Here is a 24,455-nt window from a genome sequence, read left to right on the forward strand (position 1 = left end):
CCGGTTAAATGGATGACGCGTCCTTTTGAAACTTTTTTCGAAGAAATACTCAGGTTGATGGCCACATTTTGTATAAGCAAGCCAGCTCTGATCAGCTAACAACAATATCACCGATACCGAGCGTGCCAACATGTCTGCGCACCACAAGAAGAAGCTTATGCCCAAGTCGGCATTGCTGATTAGAAAGTACCAAAGGGGGATCAGAGCATCCTTCGTCGGGTTAATCCTGGTGTTGTCCATTTTGTTCCTGATGAGTGGCTCGAACTCCCCAGAGGCGCTAATAACTCAGGGCACTAGCATGAGCCAAGTGGCCAAGAAGGACTACTTGATGCCGTTTACTGACAAGTCACAAGGTGTTATCCATCCTCTGGACGACGGCAAAAAGGAAAAGGCCGTGATGGTCACATTAGCCAGAAACTCTGACTTATGGAATTTGGTAAAGTCCATCAGACATGTTGAAGATAGATTTAACCACAGGTATCATTACGATTGGGTGTTCTTAAATGACGAGCGATTCAGCGATGAGTTTAAGCGCGTGACCACTGCGCTGGTTTCTGGTAAAACCAAGTATGGGCTGATTCCAAAAGAGCACTGGTCCGTTCCATCTTGGATCGACACCAAAAAATTTGAAGAGAAGAGACACGAAATGGGTAAGTCGGATATTCCGTACGGTGATTCTGTGCCTTACCGACACATGTGTCGTTTCCAATCTGGATTCATATGGAGACACCCATTGCTAGATGATTACGAATGGTTTTGGAGAGTAGACACCGATATCACATTATTCTGTGACATTCAGTACGATATATTCAAGTTTTTGAAACAAAACAACAAGAAATATGGGTTCATTCTTTCCGTAAGCGAATACGAAGGTACAATTCCAACATTATGGGAAACAGTAAAGACGTTTGTTAAAAAAAACCCAAAATTCTTGAACAAGAACAACCTCATGAAATTCATCTCCAATGATGATGGTGAGACATACAACATGTGCCATTATTGGACCAACTTCGAAATCGGCTCTTTAGACTTCTTCAGATCGGATGCGTACACTAAATATTTCGATTACTTGGACGAGTCAGGAGGATTCTTCTACGAAAGATGGGGCGATGCCCCAGTGCATTCTATCGCTGCCTCTTTGTTTTTAGACAAATCAGAGATCCATTTCTTTGACGGTCTTGGATTCCACCATCCAGATTTCATGTCTTGTCCCGTCGAACAGGATATTAGACTACAAAACAAGTGTACTTGTGAACCAGGCAAAGACGTTACCTGGTACCCTAGCTACTTCTGCACTAGAAAGTACTTTTCGGCAGGGAATTACAAGCTTCCCCCCGGAATCTGAGAAGCAAGCCATACGCAACTCCTGGGACCATTAAAACAGGTGCCAAAAAACATCAATATACATTTATATACACATATAAACCAATGTAATAGCCACCCTCATCTATTCTAATTAAAGTGCCTTTTTGTGTTAAAAAATGGGTGCGCCCGGAGTTGACGAGAAAAGTAAAAGTGGATCTAACCTACAAAAACACAAACTTGCTATTTGAAAAAGAGAGATGTCTTTCTGAACTTTTACTTCCTCTAACAGAAACAAGACCGGCCAATATATGCAATAGGGAGGCTAGGATTTTAATCAACGTTTCCTAGAACAGCATGACTTTTGAAAACTATTTCTCGTTCCAGATATTTTTTATCTTCTTAAGGGAATCCTTGGAAATCGTCGTTATCATATCGATTTTATTGACCATTGTCAAGCAAGGTCTGTCTGTTGATGACGACAGCTCGGTTGATGGAAGCTCTTCGACGGCGCTCCCAAGTCCTAGTACAAATGTGAACGCAGACTCGACCACTGCATTTTTACAGCATGGACACACAAACGCTAGTGTCGAAGGGACTTCTGCCACAACTCAAAGCGACGATAATGTCACGAAGCCACTTAACGTGGAAGAAGAAGAGGAAATTTACGACTATCCCAATGAGTTAAGAGAGCAAGACCGGGAGCCCAACGAACATATTGCTGATAACGTGAAATTATATCAGAAATTAAAGATCCAGATCCTTGCGGGTGGTGCGTTTGGTTTGTTGCTCTGTATGCTAATCGGTGGTGCATTTGTTAGTATATTCTATCACATAGGTACGGACTTGTGGACCTTGAGTGAACATTATTATGAAGGTGTCTTGAGTCTTGTCGCATCTGTTATTATCTCTGTTATGGGGCTGTTCTTCTTAAGAATGGGGAAGTTGAGAGAGAAATTCAGAGTGAAACTGGCCTCTATCATTTACTCAAAGGACAATAACCTTTTGGGGAGCAACGCTACAAAGAGCGTCAAATTCAGTGAAAAGTATTCCTTTTTCATATTACCATTTATCACGACTTTGAGAGAAGGCTTGGAAGCTGTTGTGTTCATCGGAGGTATCGGTATTGATCAACCGTTAACGTCAATCCCTCTATCCATGTTGCTCGCCACAGCTATCAGTACTGTTTTCGGTATTTTTTTCTTCCAGTACTCGAGCTCTCTTTCACTAAAGATATGTCTGGTTGTCGCCACATGCTTCCTTTATTTGATAGCAGCTGGTTTATTTTCTAAAGGTGTTTGGCAGCTTGAATTGCAAGACTATGTTAACAAATGTAACGGTCAAGACATGAGTGAAGTGGGAAATGGACCTGGTTCGTACGATATATCCCGTTCCGTTTGGCATGTCAATTGTTGTAATGGTGAAAAGGATGGAGGTTGGATGATTTTCACCGCTATTTTTGGTTGGACCAACAGTGCTACCGTTGGCTCTGTAATCAGCTATAATGTTTACTGGTTAGTATTAATAGGCGCCTTGAAGCTGCTAATGATAGAAGAAAAATACGGCTACATTCCTTACATTCCTGTCAACTGGCAAAAGAAACGTATTATGAAAAGACTAAACATAGCAAAGGCCTCGCTAGCTTTAAAACAAAATGCTTTTGAACCAAACTCAAGTACGTCAGATCCAGACAGTCAAAGGAAGTCCAGAGATAGTTCAGTGCCCTTAATACTTGAGAGTCATGGCTCAACTAACTGAAACCTCAACCTCTTTACATCACAATTCTAAGCTACTCTGTTTGTTGTTTTAATACAAAGCTTCTTTAGGTAAAATACTGTACATATATATTCTTGATTAGAAATGGCTAGAAAAGGCATATATACTAAAAATGAAAATCAATCGCATAAAACTAGTGCGTACTATGCAATGGCTTCTAAGACAGCCACTACATCACCCGAATCAACCATATCACCATTTCCGTGGCAAATCTTTAGGATTCTACCTGATTTGGGAGCAGAGATTATCATTTCTGCCTTCATGGCTTCAATAATAAGTAAACCTTGGCCTGCCTCGATAACATCTCCGACAGATGCGATGGACTTCCAGAAACGCCCGGAATACTCTGAATATACTATTTCTGCACCTTCAGGGTACTGTTCTTCTTCATCAGGTTTCTCAGAGCTAACTTCTTTTAATTCAGAGTTTGCATTTTGAATCAATTTGGCAAATTCTTCAGCTCTTTCACCAAGTTGGCCTTCTTGGAATGACTTGATAGAATCTTTATTCGCATTGACCCAGTCCATATATTCTTGATGATCAAAAACGCCCTTTTCGATGTTAACCTTGTATACACCGTTATCGCAATCTTCAGTCATTTTTTCCAAATCTTCTTCAGAAACTGGGTAGAATTCGATTTGATCAAATGGGTTCATCAACCATGGAACTTCAGACGAAGCGGCCAAACATAGTTTGTCCCAGATAGGAATCGTTCTACCAACCAATTGGTACCCACCAGGACTGTTTGCAGCATATATGCACATATACATACCACCAATACCGACAGCACCTCTTTCAGTGTATGTTCTACTTGGATTGTATTTGCTTCCCAAGAATCTGTGGCGAGGATCCAACGGAACAGCACAAGGTGACCCTAAGAAAACATCACCCAAACCCAAAACTAAGAATCTTGCTGAGTATAACATATCATAAACTTCTTTTCTTGAAATACCGTTGACATTGGCAATGAAGTCAACGTTGTTTGGTAACCATGGAGCAGATGAACGGATTGTTTCTTGGTATCTTTGAACACAGGCCAAAGTCTTAGAATCTTCAAACGCCATAGGCAGTCTGATTATATTGGAAGTAATTTTCCAATTTTTATCAAATTGAATCTCAGTCTCGTATGCTACTAAGATATTCAATAACTCCTTTTGGGTTACTTTATAACCATCAAATTCGATCAAGACTGATCTAACACCTTGTGACATTTCAACAATACCAACAGTTTCGTTTTTCTTAACAAGAGCAATCAAACATTCTATTCTGTAGGCAATGTTAAAGTTCATTTCGTTGTCACCATATTCCACTAGAACATAACGATCACCTGCTTGTCTGTATACAACCTTTGGTGAAAGATTGCTTCTTTTTTCTATTTGGACAAGAATAGGATTCTCAAATGTAGGCAATATAGATACAGAGTCTAAGCGTTTTAATTTGGAACCATCCAATGATTCAATTGCAACGTCTTGAGACTCTTTCAATAATCTGGAGGACTCGTAAGATAATGGTACGAAGTGAATGGAATCACCAGGTTTGACCTGTCCGACTTTCCACAATTCTGCTTCAGGAACGACTGCTTGACAAACAAAACCACCCAAGGAAGGACCATCGCAAGTAATAATTACCGGTTCATCACCGGTGAAATTAATCGCACCCAATGAGTAAACATAATCGTGTGTGTTTGAAGGATGCATACCACCTTCACCACCACTACTTCTTGCCCATTTAGGCTTAGGACCGATTAAACGGACACCGAACCTATTAGAATTGTAATGAACCTTCCACTTTTCGCTAAAAAATTCTTCAATCGACTCTGGTTTGAATAGATCTGGGGAACCATGTGGACCACATGTTACACCAATTTTCCATTCCTTAGTTTCGGAAATTTGTGGGATCAATGATTGAGGAATATCCTGTGGAAGGGTGTTATTTTCTAATTCAGAATTCTTTTTTCCATCACTAGGCAAGAATAGTACATCTCCTAATTTCAGTACTCTTCCGTTATAACCTCCAACATTTCCTAGAGTAAAGGTGGAACAAGAGCCTAAGTATTTAGGCACGTCAATACCACCCCTAATACCCAAGTATGCTCTACAACCACTTGTCAACTTCCCAATAGATAGAGTTGATCCTCTCTTGACATCAACTGGCTTGTGTTGAGAGATCTCTTCACCATCTAGTGAACATAGAGCAGTACCACCAGTAATGGCAATGGTAGTATCACAATGAAACACGATAGATGGACCGGTTAAAGTCACTTCGATAGCGGGTGTTCTGTGATCATTACCAACAATTTTGTTTGCCAATCTAAATGAATATGCATCCATTGGACCAGAGGGTGGAACACCGATTCTCCAGTACCCAACTCTACCTGGGTAATCTTGGATACTAGTGTGTGCGCCAGGCAAAGTGATTTCAATTGCGGTAGGTTCATATTGGTAAGAATTCAAAATATTTGTTGACACCTTTGCTTCGGCAAAAAAGTCAGAGGTGATAATAGATTTTAGGTAGTCAATATTAGTAACACAGCCGTATACTTTCGTCTCTTCCAGAGCCTTGTTCAACTTAAAAATTGCATCGTTACGGTCTTTTCCGTGGACAATAATCTTGGCTAAGGTTGGATCATATTCTGGAGAAATGGTTGTACCTTTTTTTACCCAAGTATCTACTCTTGCCCAAGCAGGAAATTCCACATCAACTAATAGACCGGGAGAAGGTCTGAAATTCTTTAATGGATTCTCAGCATATAAACGTGCTTCCATTGAAACACCACTGACTTTGACCTTCGTGGAATCAAAATCTGGCGCGTCATTAGCAGCAATTTTTATCATCCATTCGACTAAGTCCAAACCTGTGACCATTTCTGTAATTGGATGCTCAACTTGTAATCTTGTATTAACTTCTAAAAAGTAAAATTTGTCCTTTTTTTCGTCATAAATGAATTCAACAGTACCAGCGCACTTGTAGTTCAATAAGGATCCCAAGCTTTCGGCTGCCTTTCTTAATGCCAATCTTGTCTTCTCTGGTAGATTTGGAGCGGGGGTTTCTTCAATAACCTTTTGGTTACGACGTTGTAGAGAACAATCACGTTCACCCAAAGCAATCGCTTTACCAAAACCATCACCCATAAGTTGAACTTCGACATGTCTGGCATTTTCAATGAATCTTTCTAAGAACACGCCAGCGTCACCAAAAAATGTTTTACCTTGATGTTGGACAGTTTCAAATATATGTTCAATATCTTCTTCGGAATCAACTTTTTGCAAACCGATACCACCACCACCAGCAGTTGATTTGACCATAACCGGGTATTCTAATTCTGCTGCAACTCTCTTAGCTTCTTCAACCGAGGTGATCAGCAAAGAACCTGGCACTAATGGAACACCGGCCTTTTCTGCAATCTGTCTGGCAGAATGTTTCAGTCCCAGCCCTCTGATAATGTCTCCAGAAGGGCCTACGAAAGTAATGCCAGCATTGCTACAGGCATCAGAAAAGTCTGCATTCTCGGATAGGAAACCGTAGCCAGGAATAATGGCTTGTGCGTTCGTTTGCTTAGCCGCATCGATAATCTTTTGCATATCTAGATATGTTTGTGCTGCAGTAGTACCATTCAAAGGTACGGAAATATCAGCTTCGGTGACATGTTGGGAATATTTGTCAGGGTCGGAGTAAACAGCAACGGATTTGATACCCATTTTTTTTAATGTCTTGATAATACGAACAGCGATTTCACCTCTATTGGCAATCAACACAGTATCGAACAGCTTTTTCTTTTCGGATTCCTCTTTCTTTAGCATTTCGAAATATGCTCTAAATCCACCATACTTGGTGATGTCGACCGTACCCTCAGCTTTATAGCCTGACTCTTCACAAATGAAGGATTTTATCCATTCACCGGATTCTAACTCTACAGACCCTATACCTAATGGTTCAGGGACCATAGATATGAAAGCGCCAAACTGGTTCGTTGGAACACTGTATACTTCAAGCTCGATTTGAGATCCAACGTCGCTTTGAACTCTTCTGAGACCTGGTTTTAAAACAGGACCGTTCTTGGGTAAGGCATAAAGTTGATACGACTTTGTAGTTTTCGTCGTGCATAAATATGTTGCATTGACCTTCTCCAATTGCCAATTTAAAGGAAGGTTCTTGAGATGAGCACCCACAACGGCTAATTTTATAGAGGTAGATGGGTCGTAGTCAGGGCCTTTCAAACTGTCATATACTGATTTTACCTTCCGGTCTGTGAAAACACCACAGCTTCTTGAATCGTTTGGAAATGCCTTCTGGAAATAGCGGTTTGCCAGGTTTAATAGTGCATAATCTGTGAATTTCTTACCAATCAAAGTGACACCGTTGGGTAGGCCGTCATCCCTGAACCCTGCAGGAACTGCTAACGCTGCTAAATCGGCTAAATTGACAAAATTGGTCCATGTTCCCTGTCTCGAGTTGACTAAGACTGGTTCTTCAGCAACTTGTTGCATGGTAGGGTTTAAGGGGCATGTGGGGACACATAGGACGTCGATGGATTGGAGAAGTTTCGAGACTTTTTGTAAGATGCCTTGTCTTTTATATTCAAAACTGAAACAGTCTACTGCGCTGTACTTCTTGGCACCTTCTATGATCGAGATGACGGTAGGGTCCAAAGATTCCTTTGGTGGGTTCCCCTCTAGGAAAGACTGGATAGCTTGGTAACGCTCGGCCACCCAGGTACCTTCGTATAAACAGCGAGCCAGCTCCAATAGAGGTTCAAAGTCGATTTCTATGACGTTAGCGCCTGTTTTTGATAGGTTTTCGACAGCGTTTGCGAACAACTTTGGGTTTTTTGTTTCCCCATACCATGGAATGTTTTTTGGAATGGCAATGGTCACATTATTTGGGAATTTTTTTAACGGATTGGAGACGTAGGGTCTGGAATATTCATCGTTTTCAGGGTCCGGTTGACACATGATCTCGAAGCAACGCTCAGCGTCACTAAGGTTCAACGCAAAAATGGAAACACAGTCTAAAGATTTACAGGCAGGAACCACACCTTGGCAGGAAAAGACACCCTTCGTGGGTTTTAGGCCGATCAAGTTGTTTAACGCGGCTGGGACTCTACCGGAACCAGCTGTGTCAGTTCCCAATGCGATGGGCACGATACCTCTAGCGACCACTGATGCAGAACCGGCGGAGGAACCGCCAGACACATGCTCGTTGCTAAAGGCACAAGGGGTCTTCCCGTAGGGAGACCGTGTGCCGACCAAGCCTGTGGCAAACTGGTCTAGWTTGGTTTTACCCAGGATAATCGCACCTGCGTTTCTCAGTAATTCAACGACTTTGGAGTCTTTCACCGGCTCGTACGCAAATGACGGACAGGCGGCAGTCGTTGGCAGGCCTCTGGCGTCGATGTTGTCTTTGACAGCAATGGGCACACCGTACAGAGGCAGGGTTTCTTTATTATTTCTACTTTTCAGAATCTGAAATTGGTGCAATAAATTCTCTTGTGAGGCCAGCGATATCCATGCGTTATCTGTTGGCGCAACATTCTGAGAATCTAGTAAGGATTCAAGAAGCCTTAGTGAAGCTTGAGGGCTCGATGACTTGTGGAAGTCAATCCAATCTTGGACGGACCAACCCAATGAAATTGCTGCGGCAGTATCAGAACTGACTGTCATCTTTCTTATGTAAAACAGGAGGAGTGTATGGGGGGCAGTATCAGAGATATAAGATAAACGTGAATATCAATATAAATTAAAAATGCGGAGTGATTGATATCCTAAGAACCTATCTGCTGATATATGTGCTTTCGTATAGTGTAGTATAACTGGCAAAGCTTAAGAGAACTTTGAGGTTATGATACAAGAATCAAAACTATAACTGAGGCAAACTCTGGTTGAGAGAGGGCGTGTTCCATCCCACATCAGGTCTACTGCTTAAATACAAACCTCTCGCCGCCCACAACGCAGGCAGCAGTCAAATCTAGTTAAGAAGCAGGCAAAAGAAAAACATTAGCGTGTCTTATCTCTTGAGCTAGCTGCGGGCAGCAACGCCTGTGGAATGAGGGAACGAACGCATATTGGCTCCATTGCAAAGCGTCAATCAAGTAAGAGAAGCAAAACCATAAACGCAAATTTCTCGGCAGGGCCAGGAACAACTGCCCTGCTTATCTTATCTGGATCTTTTTATCGTGCCTCGTCTTATCTTATCTGATAAAGGCAATTCCACAGAGCGCGAAAAGGGATGCGCGAACACGGCACCCAAAGGTGCGCTGCCGTTACGGTTGGCTAACAAACTAGCGTTTTGGCGCCTGTCAAGTAAGGCTCTGGGCTCTTTGCAAAAGGCTTGCGTCAGAGTGTTTGGTTTTATCTAAGGCAGGCCAGACTATTGGAACAGTGTAATTGGGAAAAAGCAAAGAACATGTGGAAACTCTCTTGCCTGGAGGTAGAGAAACGTCGCAAGATCTAGTGCAAAAAGAAAAATAATAGCTCGCACTCAGGATTGAACTAAGGACCAACAGATTTGCAATCTGCTGCGCTACCACTGCGCCATACGAGCTTCTATTTATGAGAAGAGTGGTTAAGAGTAAAGCTTATGCAACACCATTTCTTGGAAGCTGTTGGACATGACATGCACGATCTCTCCTAATGCCCAATTTTTAGAATTTTGGAATGATTATTTTGGGTACACATCTATTCATAGGATACAAATACTGTTGGAATATGTGACTACGGATGTACACTTATTCGTATAAATTGGAGTAAGCAAACTCAAAAACAATTTATCTATTTATTCGTATACGATATGAGAAAGGAATGTAAACGAATAAATAATCTGGTAATTAGTGAAGATAAGATTAAAGATCTATTAATTGGTCAGGAATTAGTATATAAGCAGATGAGTTATAACTGATAACTCATTAATAATGCATAAACCATATTTGAACCATTAGGTTATATATAACCAATCAGCGTGTGTTTTATATACCTCTCTTATATAATAATAAGAAAGAACTGCTTATTCTTAATTATTACAACTTACTAAACTAACTAATTATCAACAAAGATAGTAGTAATAATATGTTATTGCGATATATTATTATGATTTATATTTAGTTTCATTTGACATATAAAAAAAAAAACCTGGAAATGAGGAGGAAAAGGTTTAAGACCAATTTATAAACATAAAAGAAGACGGATTAAACCTTATAACTTATTATCAATGTTCTGAATCATGTCTGGACCATTGGGTTCATATGGACTGCTTATTATTAATCATCACTACTTACTAGACAACTGCTAATTACGAAACAAAATAGTCATTTGGATTCTCCATATACTCCTCTATTGCTTGAGAAAGCCGGTAATTCTCTTCATCAACCAATCTTATGACCCCCGCTTGACTGAGGAGGTGGATAACGTATCTTTCGTACTCATAAATGCCTAATTCGGTAGACGACGTTTCGGTTTGTTCTCGACAGACGACCGGATTTGGCTACCTCGGGTCGCTGCGACATAGAATGTGGTAGCCGCTTGATTGTAGAGTTAGTCTTTGTCTGGAGTGTATGTAACAACCATTTAAATTGTATGATGATCTTTGGGATTCCATTATTTCTTTATGTTATAATATTATGTATATAGATTATACTAGAGATTCTCCTCATGGATCTAGGAATCCACAGAGAGGAATCAATAATTTTGCATTATATTATAAATGATTCTGTTCATCTTTTTATATGTTGTCATTCATTGATCCTATTACAATATCAATCCTTGCGCTTCAGCTTCCATTAATTTCGACGACACTTTGAATCTTAACTTACTGGTCTTGTAATTTATGTCATCTTTTAACACCGTATATATTAGTAATAGATGGACAATAGTTGAATCTTGTTCCAACATCTACAATATTATGCAAAATGCTAATTTCTATTTAAGGATCCGTAAATCCATGAGGTGAGGAGGTTTATCAAGACAGTTCCATTAAAGCTATTTACACTATTTCGTGACAATCTTTTTTATAGATTATTATCCGATATAGTGTAACGGCTATCACATCACGCTTTCACCGTGGAGACCGGGGTTCGACTCCCCGTATCGGAGTATTTATTTTTTCAGGACTTTTTATTTTTTTGCAGGTTAGAGGAAGCTCTTCTACCAGGAAGTACAACTAATCTTCAATACTCTGCTATTTCAGAAGGAGCAACACTAGTTACCGCACGCCGTTGCACAAACTGACCACCACCGTCAAAATTGAAAAAAGTTTTAGATACGTTATCGTGGACCACGAATGGACGTTCTATTACACGATTAAAGAGAGGTCGGCTATTCATCTTTTGACTTGGATATCCACGCTTAGTCGTTATTAGAACAAAGAGTTGACCATAAATCCAAATAAGCACGAGATACTAAAAAAAAGAAAAGGGATGGCAGGAACTGGGCTCTCGTTATTTGTGACGGGACTTGTATTGAATTGTTTAAACTCCATATGTCAAATATACTTCACTATATTATACGGTGATTTAGAAGCTGATTATATTAATTCAATCGAACTGTGTAAACGGGTAAACAGATGGAGCACACCAGAGGCAATTTTGCAGGCGTTTGTTTCTATATTATTTCTTTTGAATGGATATTGGTTTGTTTTTCTCTTAAATGTCCCTGTTTTGGCATATAATGCGATCACTGTCTTTAAAAGAACATACCTACTGGACGCCACTGATATTTTCAGGACGCTGGGTCAACGCAAAATTGAATGCTTTTTAAAATTAGGGTTCTACCTCTTCATCTTCCTCTTTTATTTCTACAGGATGGTCACATCATTACTTGAAAACGAAGCTAACTTGATAGGGTAGTTATCACAGAAGAAAGAAAAAAAAAGGTCAGTACATATCTATAAAGTATGTTTATCATATAAAAGTTTGTTTATAGTACAATTTTTTCACGTCGTTGGAGTGAATATAATGCTTTTTCTATTTTTCTTATAGAGTTGGTTGTAATTCATTAGAGAGTTTTTCATTTATGTTATTGATCTTTTCAAGAAGTCCGTTATATGGATCCATTAGGTTACCGAAACGTGCAATATCCAAGATGTTTGAGTCATCTTGTATCGACTCGTCTTCATTACTTTGGCTCATCATACTGTCACCTGCCTGAGATTGGCCCAGTAAAGTAGACGTCAAATCGTTCAACTTTGTATTCAGTTTTACTTTATCATTCAGTTTGGATTGTTCACTTTGCAAATCGTGCCAATCCTTTCCTGCTTTCAATTCTTGAATTTCATTTCGCACCGATATGATCTGCTGGTTTAAGTCTTCTCTTCGAGTAAGCACCTGCTTCAATTGGTAACAGAGTTCGTTGTTAGATACATTAATGTCCAGTATATCTTTCAAGTCTCGAGTCATTTGATCTGATATAGTTTGAAAGAGCCGCAGATCTAATTTGTACAATAACTTTCTGAATTGGTCATCATCATTTTTATTGAAATCCTTCAAAGCTTGTGGAATCAAATCATTTTCGAATAAATTAATAAACAAAGATGATAGAACATCGATTGTGGTCACTGAAGTGATAGATGACGATAACTGTCTAATGGGAATATCTTCGAAATTATACTCAGTGGTAAGCTCTTCATCGTTTCTCACATATTGCTGCGGTTCGTTATCAGCGCTCTCGCTTTCAGGGTTAGCCATAGGATAGTCTTCATCTTCCGCAGGTTGATATTCATGTTCAGAGCGGTCCTGTGCCTTCGTATCACCAGCATCGGTGGGAAATTCAAAAGGGTTTGCAAGTCTTGGCGAAGACAACATGCGGTGAGCAGGAGATCGGACAGGAGATTCGGTCTCCCGATATAGCACATTCGGCGTTCTGAACACGATTGCATCATCATCGATATCTTCTGTCTTCCTAGAATGACTACCCCTCAGCCGGAAAGCTAGTTTAGTGTCTCTATCCATTCTGGGCTCTACTATCACACACAACGCTCCACGTAACTAGAAACAGCAAAAAACAAAGCACACAATCCTAGCGGACGCAATCAATCACTTCCTAACTACAACAACGTCGGTGTCTGCCCCTCTCTAGTAGCACATTTGCTTATTATTTATACCAGAGGTCTCTTTAAAACATTTGATTACTGCTTTACTGTTCCGTGTGACGTGACACACGCTTTTTTTCCCGCTTCAAACGGCTGTGAAGGGGCGATAGTGCCGTTCGAAAAAAATGTTCCCCAAACACGTAGTCATGGCCAAGTTTTAATTATACTCACGATTTTCACCTTTATTACTCTGTCAAAAGGTGCGAGAAGAATTAGTTGTAGTTTAGGATATTTGTTATAGGCTGCTCTTTTACTACACATTGTACAGACACGCAGTAAAATAAAAACACAATAAAAAGGGATACCGGTTCTTATTTATTCTTTTTTTTTTCTTTGCTTCATTGTCATTTTTGAGGAAAGCTATCCATACATTATACATACCAGCGTCTCTAACGTTTAAGTTTCCGTCTTCGAATTCATTTTATCATTTTCCATTGTATTTTACAGTTTTTCTGGTTTATTTTTTGATATTCTATTTCTATCTCAGCAATTAAAAGAAAAGGTTCATTTTCTTTTCCTTTCGCTCTGGTTTATATTATTTTATTGTTATTGAACTTTCTTTTATTGTGTCCTTTGCATACCTTCTTCCTAGTTTTGAATTAAATAAAAATTTCAAGTAATGGCCGATGCTAATAACGCCTCTCTGAGACAGGACAATCCATACATCATTCCGCTACCCCCTTCATCAACAGTAGAGACGTCTTCTGAGCCTCCAAGAACACTGTGGATGGGTGATTTGGATCCCTCCTTTGACGAAGCTACCATTGAACAGATATGGTCCCGTTTGAATAAAAAAGTTATTGTTAAATTAATAAGGGCAAAGAAAAACTTATTGATTCCTTGTAGTTCCACCTCAAGTGGTAACACCAATACCAACGAGGAGAGTGGAGAAAACCAACAACTCGCATCCAGTAGCACCGATCATTTAGATAACTCCCAGATGATTAATATTAATGGAGTCTCATTTATTGACCCTTCCACCACTCAATTACACCATGCAGGATATTGTTTTGTAGAGTTCGAATCACAGAAGGACGCTCAGTTTGCCCTATCGTTAAATGCTACGCCCTTGCCCAACTTTTACTCTCCAACAACCAATTCTCAAACAAATTCAACATTCAAAAGAACCTTTAGATTGAATTGGGCTTCAGGCGCAACTTTACAAAGTTCTATACCATCTACTCCAGAATTCTCCCTGTTCGTAGGAGATCTTTCCCCCACGGCTACTGAAGCCGATTTATTGTCTCTGTTCCAAACAAGATTCAAATCAGTGAAAACGGTTCGTGTAATGACTGATCCTTTAACAGGATCATCTCGTTGCTTCGGGTTTGTCAGGTTTGGCAACGAGGACGAACGTCGTAGAGCTTTGATTGAAATGAGTGGTAAATGGTTTCAAGGAAGAGCTTTAAGGGTTGCATATGCCACACCAAGAAACAATATGATGTTGCAATTACAAGAACAGCAGCAACAATCACAACAGCAACAGCGCCAGCAACAAGAACCAGAGGACAATCAGGCCCCTCTCTTGGTCAAGACTGCAAATAATCTTATTCAAAATAATAGCAATATGCTACCCCTCAATGCCCTTCAAAATACTCCTCCAATACCATTAAACGAGGGTGGGAATCACATGCGTGTAAAGGAATTTTTACCCTCTCACACTTATAATACTGACCCGACCAATACTACTGTATTTGTGGGTGGGCTAGTACCAAAAACCACTGAGTTTCAGCTACGTTCGCTATTTAAACCATTTGGCCCTATCTTAAACGTTAGGATCCCTAATGGTAAAAACTGTGGGTTCGTTAAATTTGAAAAAAGAATTGACGCAGAAGCTTCGATACAAGGCCTGCAAGGTTTCATTGTAGGTGGAAGTCCGATAAGATTATCATGGGGGCGTCCTTCAAGTTCAAATGCTAAAGCGACACCAACCGTTATGGGGGCGGGTCAATATTTATCATCGAATAGTGGAAGAGCTCCTTCATCAGCCTCTTCTATTGACAATTCTAAGCAAATCTTGGAACAGTATGCGGAAGATAAAAGGCGACTCTTTTTGCAACAACAACAACAACAACAACAACAGCACGCTAACTATCCCATGGAGCAGTTGACTCACCATAATTACTACAATTACAATAATTTCGATTATCGCAATAACAATAATGGTGGTCAAGGCGACCTGGACAATTCTCAAAGACCAAACATCCCGTACGTACAAGAAGAAAGTACAATGTACCCACACCAATATGCAAACTCTTCATACCCGCTCCAACCAATGGCTAATCAACTCTCTAATGCTGATGACAACATGCCACAATTCGGGAATGCGTTGACAATGTCTCTACCCCTGCCCAGTGGTAACAACCATAAGATGGGCATGAACATGGGCATGAACATGAACACCCCCAACATGAACCAGATGGCATACGGAATGGGCAGTAGACCCAATATGTACGACGTGTCTGGGATGATGAACCCTCCTTCAAGCACAGTTTCGAGTAGCAACAACTCGAAACTGAATAGTATGAACAAGCATCCTAATAGGAACAACATTCCGCCAATTCATCCATCTCTTTTACATTGAGTACAAGAGCAAAAGAAAAAAAAAATGCTTTTTGTTTGCACAGTTTTTTGCGTTTTACGTTTTACTTTTCTTCTACTAATGACATTCCAGTTAAAATCTAGTTTAATTATCTACCTCTAATTCTAATCAAAATTGTTATTTACTTTCTCTCTTTCTACCTATGTAAATTTTTTTTTACTCTAACAGTTTGCGTTTCAACTTTTCTTATTGCCTACATGAACACCGGCATCATCATTTCACGTGTTATAGTAGCCGCGATGACGGAAGAAGAAATGTGAAAATTGCTACAAAGTCCGATGACTACGAGCAATAGCCGGTAAGTGACAAATGTGCACACATATATATACACGTTTAGCTGAAAGGATATACCAAGACTATCCCTCTTCTACAGAGTACATTCTGTCCACGAAGTACACCCAATAGGAAAGAAACAGTACAAGAGGAAAAAAAAAATGGTAAAATCGTTGCAATTAGCGCACCAGTTAAAGGACAAGAGAATACTTTTAATCGGCGGTGGAGAGGTCGGCTTGACAAGATTATACAAGCTAATACCCACAGGTTGCAAGCTGACTTTAGTTTCTCCTACCTTACATAAAGCCATCGTTCCGAAGTTCGGGAAATTCATCGACAGGGAGAACCATCCCGAATACAGAGAAACCGCCAAACGCATCGTCAATTCCAACTGGGATTTTTCCAAGAACGAAATTTACGAGTATATTCACGACGAATTCAAAGATGAATACCTCGACCTAGAGGACCATGACGACGCGTGGTACATAATTATGACCTGCATACCGGACCACCCGGAAAGTGCAAGAATATACAACCTCTGCAAAGAAAGGTTCGGCAACCAGCAGCTAGTAAACGTGGCAGACAAGCCAGAGCTATGTGACTTCTACTTCGGCGCCAACCTGGAGATAGGCGACCGTCTGCAGATTCTCATCTCGACCAACGGACTTTCCCCACGCTTCGGCGCCCTGGTAAGAGACGAGATCAGCAACTTGTTCTCACAGATGGGAGACCTAGCGCTAGAAGATGCCGTGGTAAAGCTTGGCGAACTGAGAAGAGGCATCAGGCTCCTAGCGCCAAACGACAAGGACGTCAAGTACCGTATGGACTGGGCCAAACGCTGCACGGACCTCTTCGGAATCCAGCACTGCCACGAAATCGACGTCCAGCGCTTGCTAGGCCTCTTCAAGACCATGCTTCAAGAACAGCACCGCTCGCTGCAGTTCCCTCCCAGAGATCAGATGCTCAGCTATTACTGCTCGTCCTGAGCGACAGGGCCTCCTCATTTAAGGGGCGCGTCTTTCCTATTGTGTAGAGAAAATCTAGTAGAATTTGTATATAATTTGCATGTATAGGGGATAAGGAACGAGATTTAAGGCATGTTCAGATCAGCTTTTCTTCTCTTCTCTTACTAATCAGACAACCCGAATATACAATAACTATAAATATTAATAGAACAACCGACCACCATACAACATGGCTTCTACCCCGAACACGTTCCCTCCAAGCCAGAACAGTTCCTCTGGAAACCTTCCCACATCTAGACATGCGTCTATCGTCGAGATGCTGTCCACTCCACCATTGCTGCCCCAGGTGCAGGTGAACGAGGCAGACGACAAAGAGCAGCCGGAAGAGCTCACGCCGCCAAAGGCTGCCGGTGCTCCCGGACCTGCTCCTGCTGCCACTCCCGCACCCCTCCGCGATGAAAAGCCCCAATTCAAACTGTCAGCTGTGCCCATGACACAGACTCCGTCGCAATGCCTATCCTCTGTGCATGCTCAAAAGTGGCAGCACATTCAGCTGTCGCAATTGATTGAACAAAACAAGCTTATTTTTGTTCCGGGTTCCATATCAGTAGAGGAAGCCTTTAACACTCTGATCAAGTACCACCTGAACTCCATCCCCGTGGAGTCCGTTCCTGGCGACATGGACTGTTTCACTTTTGACTATAATGACCTGAATTCGTACCTGTTGCTGGTCTTGAACAAGATCACCGTCAGCAACAAAAAGCTCACCACAGACTGCCAAAATGGAAAGCCCGTCCCTGTGGGCGAGATGGTCAAATTGACTCCTAAGAACCCCTTTTATAAACTGCCGGAAAATGAGAGTTTGTCCACGGTAATGGGAATTCTCGGTTCAGGTGTACACCGTGTAGCCATCACAAACGAAGGGATGACCAAGGTTAAAGGTATCTTGTCCCAGCGTCGTTTGATCAAGTACCTCTGGGACAACGCTAGGTCGTTCACGAGTTTGGAGCCCTTATTGAACTCCTCGCTACAAGATTTACATATAGGTGTTCTTAACATCCAGTCCAAGCCAACTTCAAGACAATCTCGTGTTATCTCCATTCAAGGAGAGGAGCCGTTGATTATGGGTCTTTACAAAATGCATGTAGAAAGAATATCATCCATTGCCGTCATCGATAAACAAGGTAACCTTTTAGGTAACATATCAGTGACTGACGTGAAGCACGTCACCAGAACATCCCAATATCCACTATTGCACAAGACTTGCCGTCATTTTATTTCGGTCATCTTGAACTCAAGAGGACTGGAAACGGGTAAAGATTCCTTCCCAATTTTCCACGTATACCCCTCCAGCTCTCTAGCAAGAACACTAGCAAAACTGGTCGCCACAAGGTCTCATAGATTATGGATTGTGCAACCGCCGGAGTCGTCCAATTCCGCATCGGCATCCTCCACGAACTTAACCGCATCTAACACCGCAGCTAATGCAGCTACCGGTACCGCTCAGTCGTCAACTAATGGTAGCGCTTCCATGTCGAAATCATCTTCTTCGGCATCCATCAATTCTCACTCTCCTTTAATGACGGCAATGGAAGATCCGCCATCGCCACGTTCCTCGGCCATCGCGATCCCACCACCAAGTCCCGTTTCCTCAACAAGCACTCCAAACCTATTTGAAAAAGAATACAGAACAGGAAAACTGATCGGTGTAGTCTCATTGACCGATATTATCAACTTACTGTCAAGAAAACAAACCGGAAACAAGGCAGTGGACCCTCAATCCGCAAGAAGACAAAGAGGCAGTATTGCCATGTGAGATTCGCGGCCTTACTTCCTCCCAGTTTATTTTTATTTTTTACGTCTTTTATTGTACAAACAGTCTAAGAGAGAGAATACCGCTTATTCTGCTTATTCACCTCTTTACTTTATATGGTTTTATATATTATCATGACACATATATATATAATTGTTTAAGAGCATCCCATTTTGTTCTGTACAAGTCTTGGAAATTGGACCTTATGTTTTTGTCGCGTGTGCGTATTACTTTTTTCAAATCGTGTAAACCAAAACTATAGACGCTTAGCGAACACACAATATATAGGTGTACTTTTACTACAGTAAGCGGTACCATAACAAACAACGCCAAAACCGTATCATCGTACGCAAAACATTTGGAAATGGACCAGAAAGGTATGTTTATGCTTCTTTCCCCACACGTAACCCTTCTTTTTTTTTTATTCCAGACCATTTAACTAACAACTAGATTTTTCTTAGTGATAGTCATTGAGGACTCTAAAAGTGAGAATGAACCCTCAATATCAAGCGGAGAAGCTCAAATGCAACCGGATACTAGAGTTCAAATCTTGAATAACGATAACAACATTAAGAAAGAACCTGAAACTGACAACGAAGACTCTTTGAGTAAAATTTTAAACAGAAGGACAAATAAGAAAATACCAAATATTGCTGAAGAGTTAGCCAAGAACAGAAACCACGCCAAAGGTGCCTCTCCATCGCCCATCCTAGTCTCGACATTTTCTTCTTCAGCTCCTTCTTCGGGGCCCCCTTCCTCGTCTACAAACTCGGTAGATATACCAACAGCAAACCGATTTAGCAGAAGTACGGTAGAACCGTTTCAATATCCACCCAATCTCACGGTGTCTACGAGCAAGATAGATCCAGATGAAACAAGGCGGAATAGTAAAAACATAGACAATAGAACTGCACCAGAAAGAGGACGTTCTTCTTTTGCTGCGAACCAACTAAAAATATCATCTTTGTTAACTATGTCCTCTAATGACGACAGCACGCCCCCAGCGATAAACACTTTCAACGGAAACAAAAATGGCAACAATACTATTAATAATATCTCATCACCCAGCATCGAGCTCCATACAGATGCAAACAGTATCGAGTCGCTAAAAAAAACTCCAAACTCTCCTAGAAATAAATCATTAACCCCCAAAGTTATTTTGCCCACTCAAAACATGGACGGCTCTCTTTTGAAGATACCCCGTTTAAACGATAATCCCCCTGGTATTCTTATAGCGAAAACCGGCTCTCCCGTAAATTTGGACGTTGAAACTACAGTACAACCTCTAGCAAAAATCAATAAGCTTACTACTCATTCCGTGAAACCAACTTTGACAAAACAATCAGCAGAGAAAGTTTCGTTGAAGCGAAGTAACAGCTCGATTACACAGAGCGATTCTAATGGCAACTCTAATAAAAAACCTGCACCCGAAAGAGCGAGGAAATCGAATTCAGTGTCAGCAATATTACCGAAGCCAGCTAACAAGACATCAAAAAAGGCTGCTAGTGGCAACGCTGATTCCAATAAGAAAAAGCCTGTTTCGAACAAGGCTGCATCCGCTATTAAGAAAGAACCGAACACAAGCTCCAAATTGAGTACAGTCAAGAAGGAAAACAGCACTTTATCTTTTAACAAAGCCACTGAGAAAGAAAAAGACAAAGGCACTGACACAAAGACCTCTGCAAACAACGTCAAAAAGGAAACAAGCTCAAAATCTCCCAGGAAACTAGTACCTGCACCAACAATCAATTCACCTAAGATTGTACAAACGACAGAAACAAAAATAAAAGAACCCTCAATCTTGATTGACATTCCGTTGTACCAAACTGACACAAATGACTACTTGGATGAAAACGGTCAAGTCATTTTTAATTTGTCAACTTTAATAAAAGAAAAATATCACCTAAACCAGAAAGAACTGACACAGTTAAAAGATTCCAAAAGAAATTTAATAACACAGTTGAATGATCATTCTAACGGCGCACTAGAAAAGGAAAAAGATGAAGAAGGTGATATCATAGAATTGGATGACGATGAGGACTTGGAGGATGATGAAGGAGAATTAGACACGGAGACGAACACTGCAGCAACTACAGCCTCTCCAAAGAAGAAATCACATCCGATGAAAGGTAAAAATTTGATTGGTAAATATGACGTTGAAGACCCGTTCATTGATGATTCAGAATTATTATGGGAGGAACAACGTGCTGCCACAAAAGATGGGTTTTTTGTTTATTTTGGTCCATTAATTGAAAAGGGACACTATGCAAGCTTAGAACGTGCAAACGGTACCATGAAAAGAGGTGGTGTCAAGAACAAATAGGCATTTTTTTCAGGGCCTTTGCCAAAATTCTTGAAGAACAGAAAACAAATAATGAATGAAGCTGGTATTGATAACACATACCGCGGTCATAGAAGTAAATTTCTACGAGCAAACATTTTATGTACGTTAATGTTCTATACATACATACTCGATGATTTAGTCTCAGAAAATAGATTTAACCTTACGAGTTTTATAAAGTAAGTGTATGGACAAATCAAAGCTGTTAAAAATAAGAAGAGAATAGAACCCTGTATCCCCTTGGGTTTTTTATACGTACTACGTTCAGGAATGGATTAAACTAGAGTGTCATTACATAGTGTTTAAGTAATACTTTAAAGACTTATTTGCATCTACAATTTCTTTATAGTTTGAAAGTGCATCGGATCCAATCAGTTCCAATCTAGAGTAAATTGTTGAGTAAACGATTTCCAATAATTCTCTATCCCATTGTTCTCTCAGTACGATGAGAAAATTCAAATAAGTCGATAACAACAATATCTCGCTTTTCTTAGCGTCTGTAGTAAATGAGTCGTGGATAGTTCGTAAACAGCATTCATGGACAGCTGCCATTTTGGAAGAATCTAATTGAATATAATATTTGATGTTTCCTTTCTTAGGCTTTTGATCTTCATTGATTCCCAGCTTTGACAGTCCTTCACTGATTGAACTGGTTTCAGGATTATCATCTCTTTTGGAAACGCGTTGCCTTGAAAGATCTTTTAGGATACACAATACAGATGTTTTGCCCAATGGGAAGGGACATATCTTGAGAACATCCAAAATAAAGTCAAATGCAACGTTCTCGGGAACCAAACATAGTAGTCTCGTGAGGAGGGTGAAAGTTATCATTCGTAACTGGTGATTGACTTGAACACAATTCTTAATAAGTAGAACCTGTAACAAAGCTTTTGTAACAAATACTGAAAGGTTTTTGAGTTCCGTTTTAACATTTTCCAAAGACTCAGTTGTGATTGCATACCATAGCCAATAACGATTAACAGATTCAACTGCTACACTATGGTACACTTTGGAATATAATGAAGGGGTGGTAAATCTTAAGTAAAGATAAATGGCATCCGTGATTGTAATTTTCTGTACCAGATGTTCATTGGTCTCTAAATAATTGATACCAGAAAACAAAACAATACCATTAAGATCTAAGCCAACGCTCCTTTCTTTTGCAGCCTTTTGTACTTCAAAAGTATAAGCTAGTTTATATACCATTCTTTCCATGACCAACTTCGCTTCATCATTAACAGCGTCAGCCTCTTGTGGTACAGATTTGTAAATTATTCTGCATTCTTTTAATACGTTCTGAAATTCTGCTTTTATATCAACATCAAGCGAATACGCCAGTTGATAAAACCTACAATATAACTCAAGCAGTTCGGTGTAATATACCGTTGGTTGAAACTTTTGATGATTTAGTGCGCAGTAGTATTTTGTATCAGGATTGGTGTTGACAGTTTTGATAGGCGACGAAATTCCAAATGTGCAGAGCCTACGTAAAAGTCTCACTTGTAACTCGCTTTCTTTCTCTACTACTTTATCAAGCATTTCTTGAGTAAATTGTGCGTTTAGCTGTATATCTTTCGGCGTGTCTGGGGGAATGTAATTCCTGCAAAATGTATAAACCCTACGAAGAAGGAAAAGTGCGTCTTCAAATGAATCAGCGTGGTCATAAACGAATTTCTCAATCGTTGCCACAGCAGCTCCTAGGTATTTTGAAGGATACAAAGTGGAGATTCTTTTGAGGTTCGCTCCAATAAACTCAAATAGAATGTAAGCTTTCAACGTTAAAAAGAATTCCTTTATGTTTTTCCTTTCACCATAATAAGAACTGTCGCTCGGATCAGAACTTTTAGTAACCGTTTCTGCAGGAGCTGGCGCAGCAGCTTGCTCATTGACAAACTCCTCTTTATTTTGTTGATCATTGTTTTCAGAAACATCTTCAACAGAAAGGGCTGAAAGCAATTCCAAACCAGTAACCAGACATTTTTTCGGTTCTCCATGAATCGAAATTACATAGAAACACCTCATTACACCGTGAATAATATTATTAACACATAATACTTTGCTTACATCGATATTCTCTTTTGACAAGAATTTTAATAGGCCTTTGGGTACATCCCAGCCAATTTCACCAGTAATGGTCGGATTCTCCTCTAACAATCCCCTTAGGGTTTCAATGAATTTAGCCTTCTCATCAAACGTGCCTTCCTGGTCAACTTGTTCACTATAAATATCGATTAGTGTTACCAGCGCAATAAGGTCCTCCTTTTGAGTTTTGAACGCATCAGTAAGCTCTGAAAGTAGATCTTCGATTGGCTCCATCACGGTCAGGTTATCAAATCAAATACTTGCGAGACGCTCTTCTCTAAGTTCAGCTAATATTAACAATCACTTACACTAGTATTTTTTTTCGTTTTTTTTCTCTCATATTTCAAATTTAAGGATTCGTGCTTATGAAATATGCCGATTTAAGGTTTGATAACTAACGTGCTTCAACTCAAAGAAATATAACGGGTGTACTCTTGACTATTACAGGTTGCAACCAAAAGATTTAATGGAAGTATGAGCAGAATTCTAGAGAGCGAAAATGAAACAGAAAGCGACGAAAGCTCTATTATATCGACTAACAATGGAACGGCCACTGAAAGGACAAGAAATCATCCAGAAATAAAATCATCGACACACACAGTTCAAAATAGACTAGAACTCTTTAGTAGGAGGCTATCTCAACTCGGATTAGCAAGTGATGCTTCTGTGGATCAACAACTGGACAGCTCAGCTAGTAGCACTTATGAACAGAAGGAGATGAATAAGACAAATACATCGACAGCAGAGCAAAAGAATATTGCAACTGAACAAAAGAGTCGCAAGGAGGAGCAGGATACGCAAAAGATCCAGATAAAATTTCAACCAATTGGGTCTATTGCGCAGTTGAAACCATCGGTTTGTAAAATTTCAATGTCACAACCTTTTGCTATGGTAATTCTATTTCTCAAAAGACGACTGAAGATGGATTATGTTTATTGTTATATAAATAATTCTTTCGCACCCACCCCACAGCAAAATGTCGGAGAACTTTGGACACAGTTCAAAGTTAGCGACGAACTAATTGTAAGTTATTGTGCATCGGTAGCATTTGGCTAAACATTATCCACTAGTTCCTACCATTTAAAAAGCCCTTCCGTAATGGCTTAAAAGGGGCAATTATTTAATAAAAATACTTTGAACAATTGCCCAAGACAGTATAAAACTAATCTCAGAACTCATATCCGGTTCTAGTTTTTCAGAAACAAAAACATTATTAATATAACC

The 24,455-nt window shown here is 40.2% G+C and overlaps 11 protein-coding genes and 2 non-coding genes across 13 annotated transcripts; 9 read left to right on the forward strand and 4 right to left on the reverse strand.

Moving 5' to 3' along the window:
• Positions 1–130: 130 nt before the first annotated feature.
• Positions 131–1,345, forward strand: KTR3 (mannosyltransferase KTR3; the record flags this gene model as incomplete). The annotated part of the gene is made up of 1 exon (XM_018364435.1): positions 131–1,345. One exon carries the CDS (start codon positions 131–133, stop codon positions 1,343–1,345), a length of 1,215 nt encoding a protein of 404 aa, XP_018223236.1.
• A 314-nt stretch (positions 1,346–1,659) lies between these two features.
• On the forward strand, positions 1,660–3,060 carry FTH1 (Fth1p; the record flags this gene model as incomplete). Its single annotated transcript, XM_018364436.1, has 1 exon — positions 1,660–3,060. One exon carries the CDS (start codon positions 1,660–1,662, stop codon positions 3,058–3,060), a length of 1,401 nt encoding a protein of 466 aa, XP_018223237.1.
• A 161-nt stretch (positions 3,061–3,221) lies between these two features.
• DUR12 (bifunctional urea carboxylase/allophanate hydrolase) lies at positions 3,222–8,738 on the reverse strand (the record flags this gene model as incomplete). The annotated part of the gene is made up of 1 exon (XM_018364437.1): positions 3,222–8,738. The coding sequence occupies one exon, from the start codon at positions 8,736–8,738 to the stop codon at positions 3,222–3,224; it is 5,517 nt and encodes a 1,838-aa protein (XP_018223238.1).
• An 808-nt stretch (positions 8,739–9,546) lies between these two features.
• Positions 9,547–9,618, reverse strand: DI49_1234. Its single transcript has one exon. It is a non-coding gene; the product is annotated as a tRNA-Cys (tRNA).
• Positions 9,619–11,090: 1,472 nt separating this feature from the next.
• Positions 11,091–11,162, forward strand: DI49_1235. Its single transcript has one exon. It is a non-coding gene; the product is annotated as a tRNA-Glu (tRNA).
• Positions 11,163–11,485: 323 nt separating this feature from the next.
• ERV15 (Erv15p) lies at positions 11,486–11,914 on the forward strand (the record flags this gene model as incomplete). The annotated part of the gene is made up of 1 exon (XM_018364438.1): positions 11,486–11,914. The coding sequence occupies one exon, from the start codon at positions 11,486–11,488 to the stop codon at positions 11,912–11,914; it is 429 nt and encodes a 142-aa protein (XP_018223239.1).
• A 126-nt stretch (positions 11,915–12,040) lies between these two features.
• Positions 12,041–13,015, reverse strand: AME1 (Ame1p; the record flags this gene model as incomplete). The annotated part of the gene is made up of 1 exon (XM_018364439.1): positions 12,041–13,015. One exon carries the CDS (start codon positions 13,013–13,015, stop codon positions 12,041–12,043), a length of 975 nt encoding a protein of 324 aa, XP_018223240.1.
• Positions 13,016–13,774: 759 nt separating this feature from the next.
• Positions 13,775–15,739, forward strand: NGR1 (Ngr1p; the record flags this gene model as incomplete). The annotated part of the gene is made up of 1 exon (XM_018364440.1): positions 13,775–15,739. One exon carries the CDS (start codon positions 13,775–13,777, stop codon positions 15,737–15,739), a length of 1,965 nt encoding a protein of 654 aa, XP_018223241.1.
• A 452-nt stretch (positions 15,740–16,191) lies between these two features.
• On the forward strand, positions 16,192–17,016 carry MET8 (bifunctional precorrin-2 dehydrogenase/sirohydrochlorin ferrochelatase MET8; the record flags this gene model as incomplete). The annotated part of the gene is made up of 1 exon (XM_018364441.1): positions 16,192–17,016. The coding sequence occupies one exon, from the start codon at positions 16,192–16,194 to the stop codon at positions 17,014–17,016; it is 825 nt and encodes a 274-aa protein (XP_018223242.1).
• A 208-nt stretch (positions 17,017–17,224) lies between these two features.
• SDS24 (Sds24p) lies at positions 17,225–18,811 on the forward strand (the record flags this gene model as incomplete). Its single annotated transcript, XM_018364442.1, has 1 exon — positions 17,225–18,811. One exon carries the CDS (start codon positions 17,225–17,227, stop codon positions 18,809–18,811), a length of 1,587 nt encoding a protein of 528 aa, XP_018223243.1.
• Positions 18,812–19,331: 520 nt separating this feature from the next.
• Positions 19,332–21,131, forward strand: HPC2 (Hpc2p; the record flags this gene model as incomplete). The annotated part of the gene is made up of 1 exon (XM_018364443.1): positions 19,332–21,131. One exon carries the CDS (start codon positions 19,332–19,334, stop codon positions 21,129–21,131), a length of 1,800 nt encoding a protein of 599 aa, XP_018223244.1.
• Positions 21,132–21,440: 309 nt separating this feature from the next.
• YBP1 (Ybp1p) lies at positions 21,441–23,465 on the reverse strand (the record flags this gene model as incomplete). The annotated part of the gene is made up of 1 exon (XM_018364444.1): positions 21,441–23,465. One exon carries the CDS (start codon positions 23,463–23,465, stop codon positions 21,441–21,443), a length of 2,025 nt encoding a protein of 674 aa, XP_018223245.1.
• A 240-nt stretch (positions 23,466–23,705) lies between these two features.
• ATG12 (Atg12p) lies at positions 23,706–24,287 on the forward strand (the record flags this gene model as incomplete). The annotated part of the gene is made up of 1 exon (XM_018364445.1): positions 23,706–24,287. One exon carries the CDS (start codon positions 23,706–23,708, stop codon positions 24,285–24,287), a length of 582 nt encoding a protein of 193 aa, XP_018223246.1.
• Between the last annotated feature and the right edge of the window lie 168 nt (positions 24,288–24,455).

This window comes from Saccharomyces eubayanus, chromosome IV (assembly GCF_001298625.1).
Source record: "Saccharomyces eubayanus strain FM1318 chromosome IV, whole genome shotgun sequence".
Taxonomy (NCBI): Eukaryota; Fungi; Ascomycota; class Saccharomycetes; order Saccharomycetales; family Saccharomycetaceae; genus Saccharomyces; species Saccharomyces eubayanus.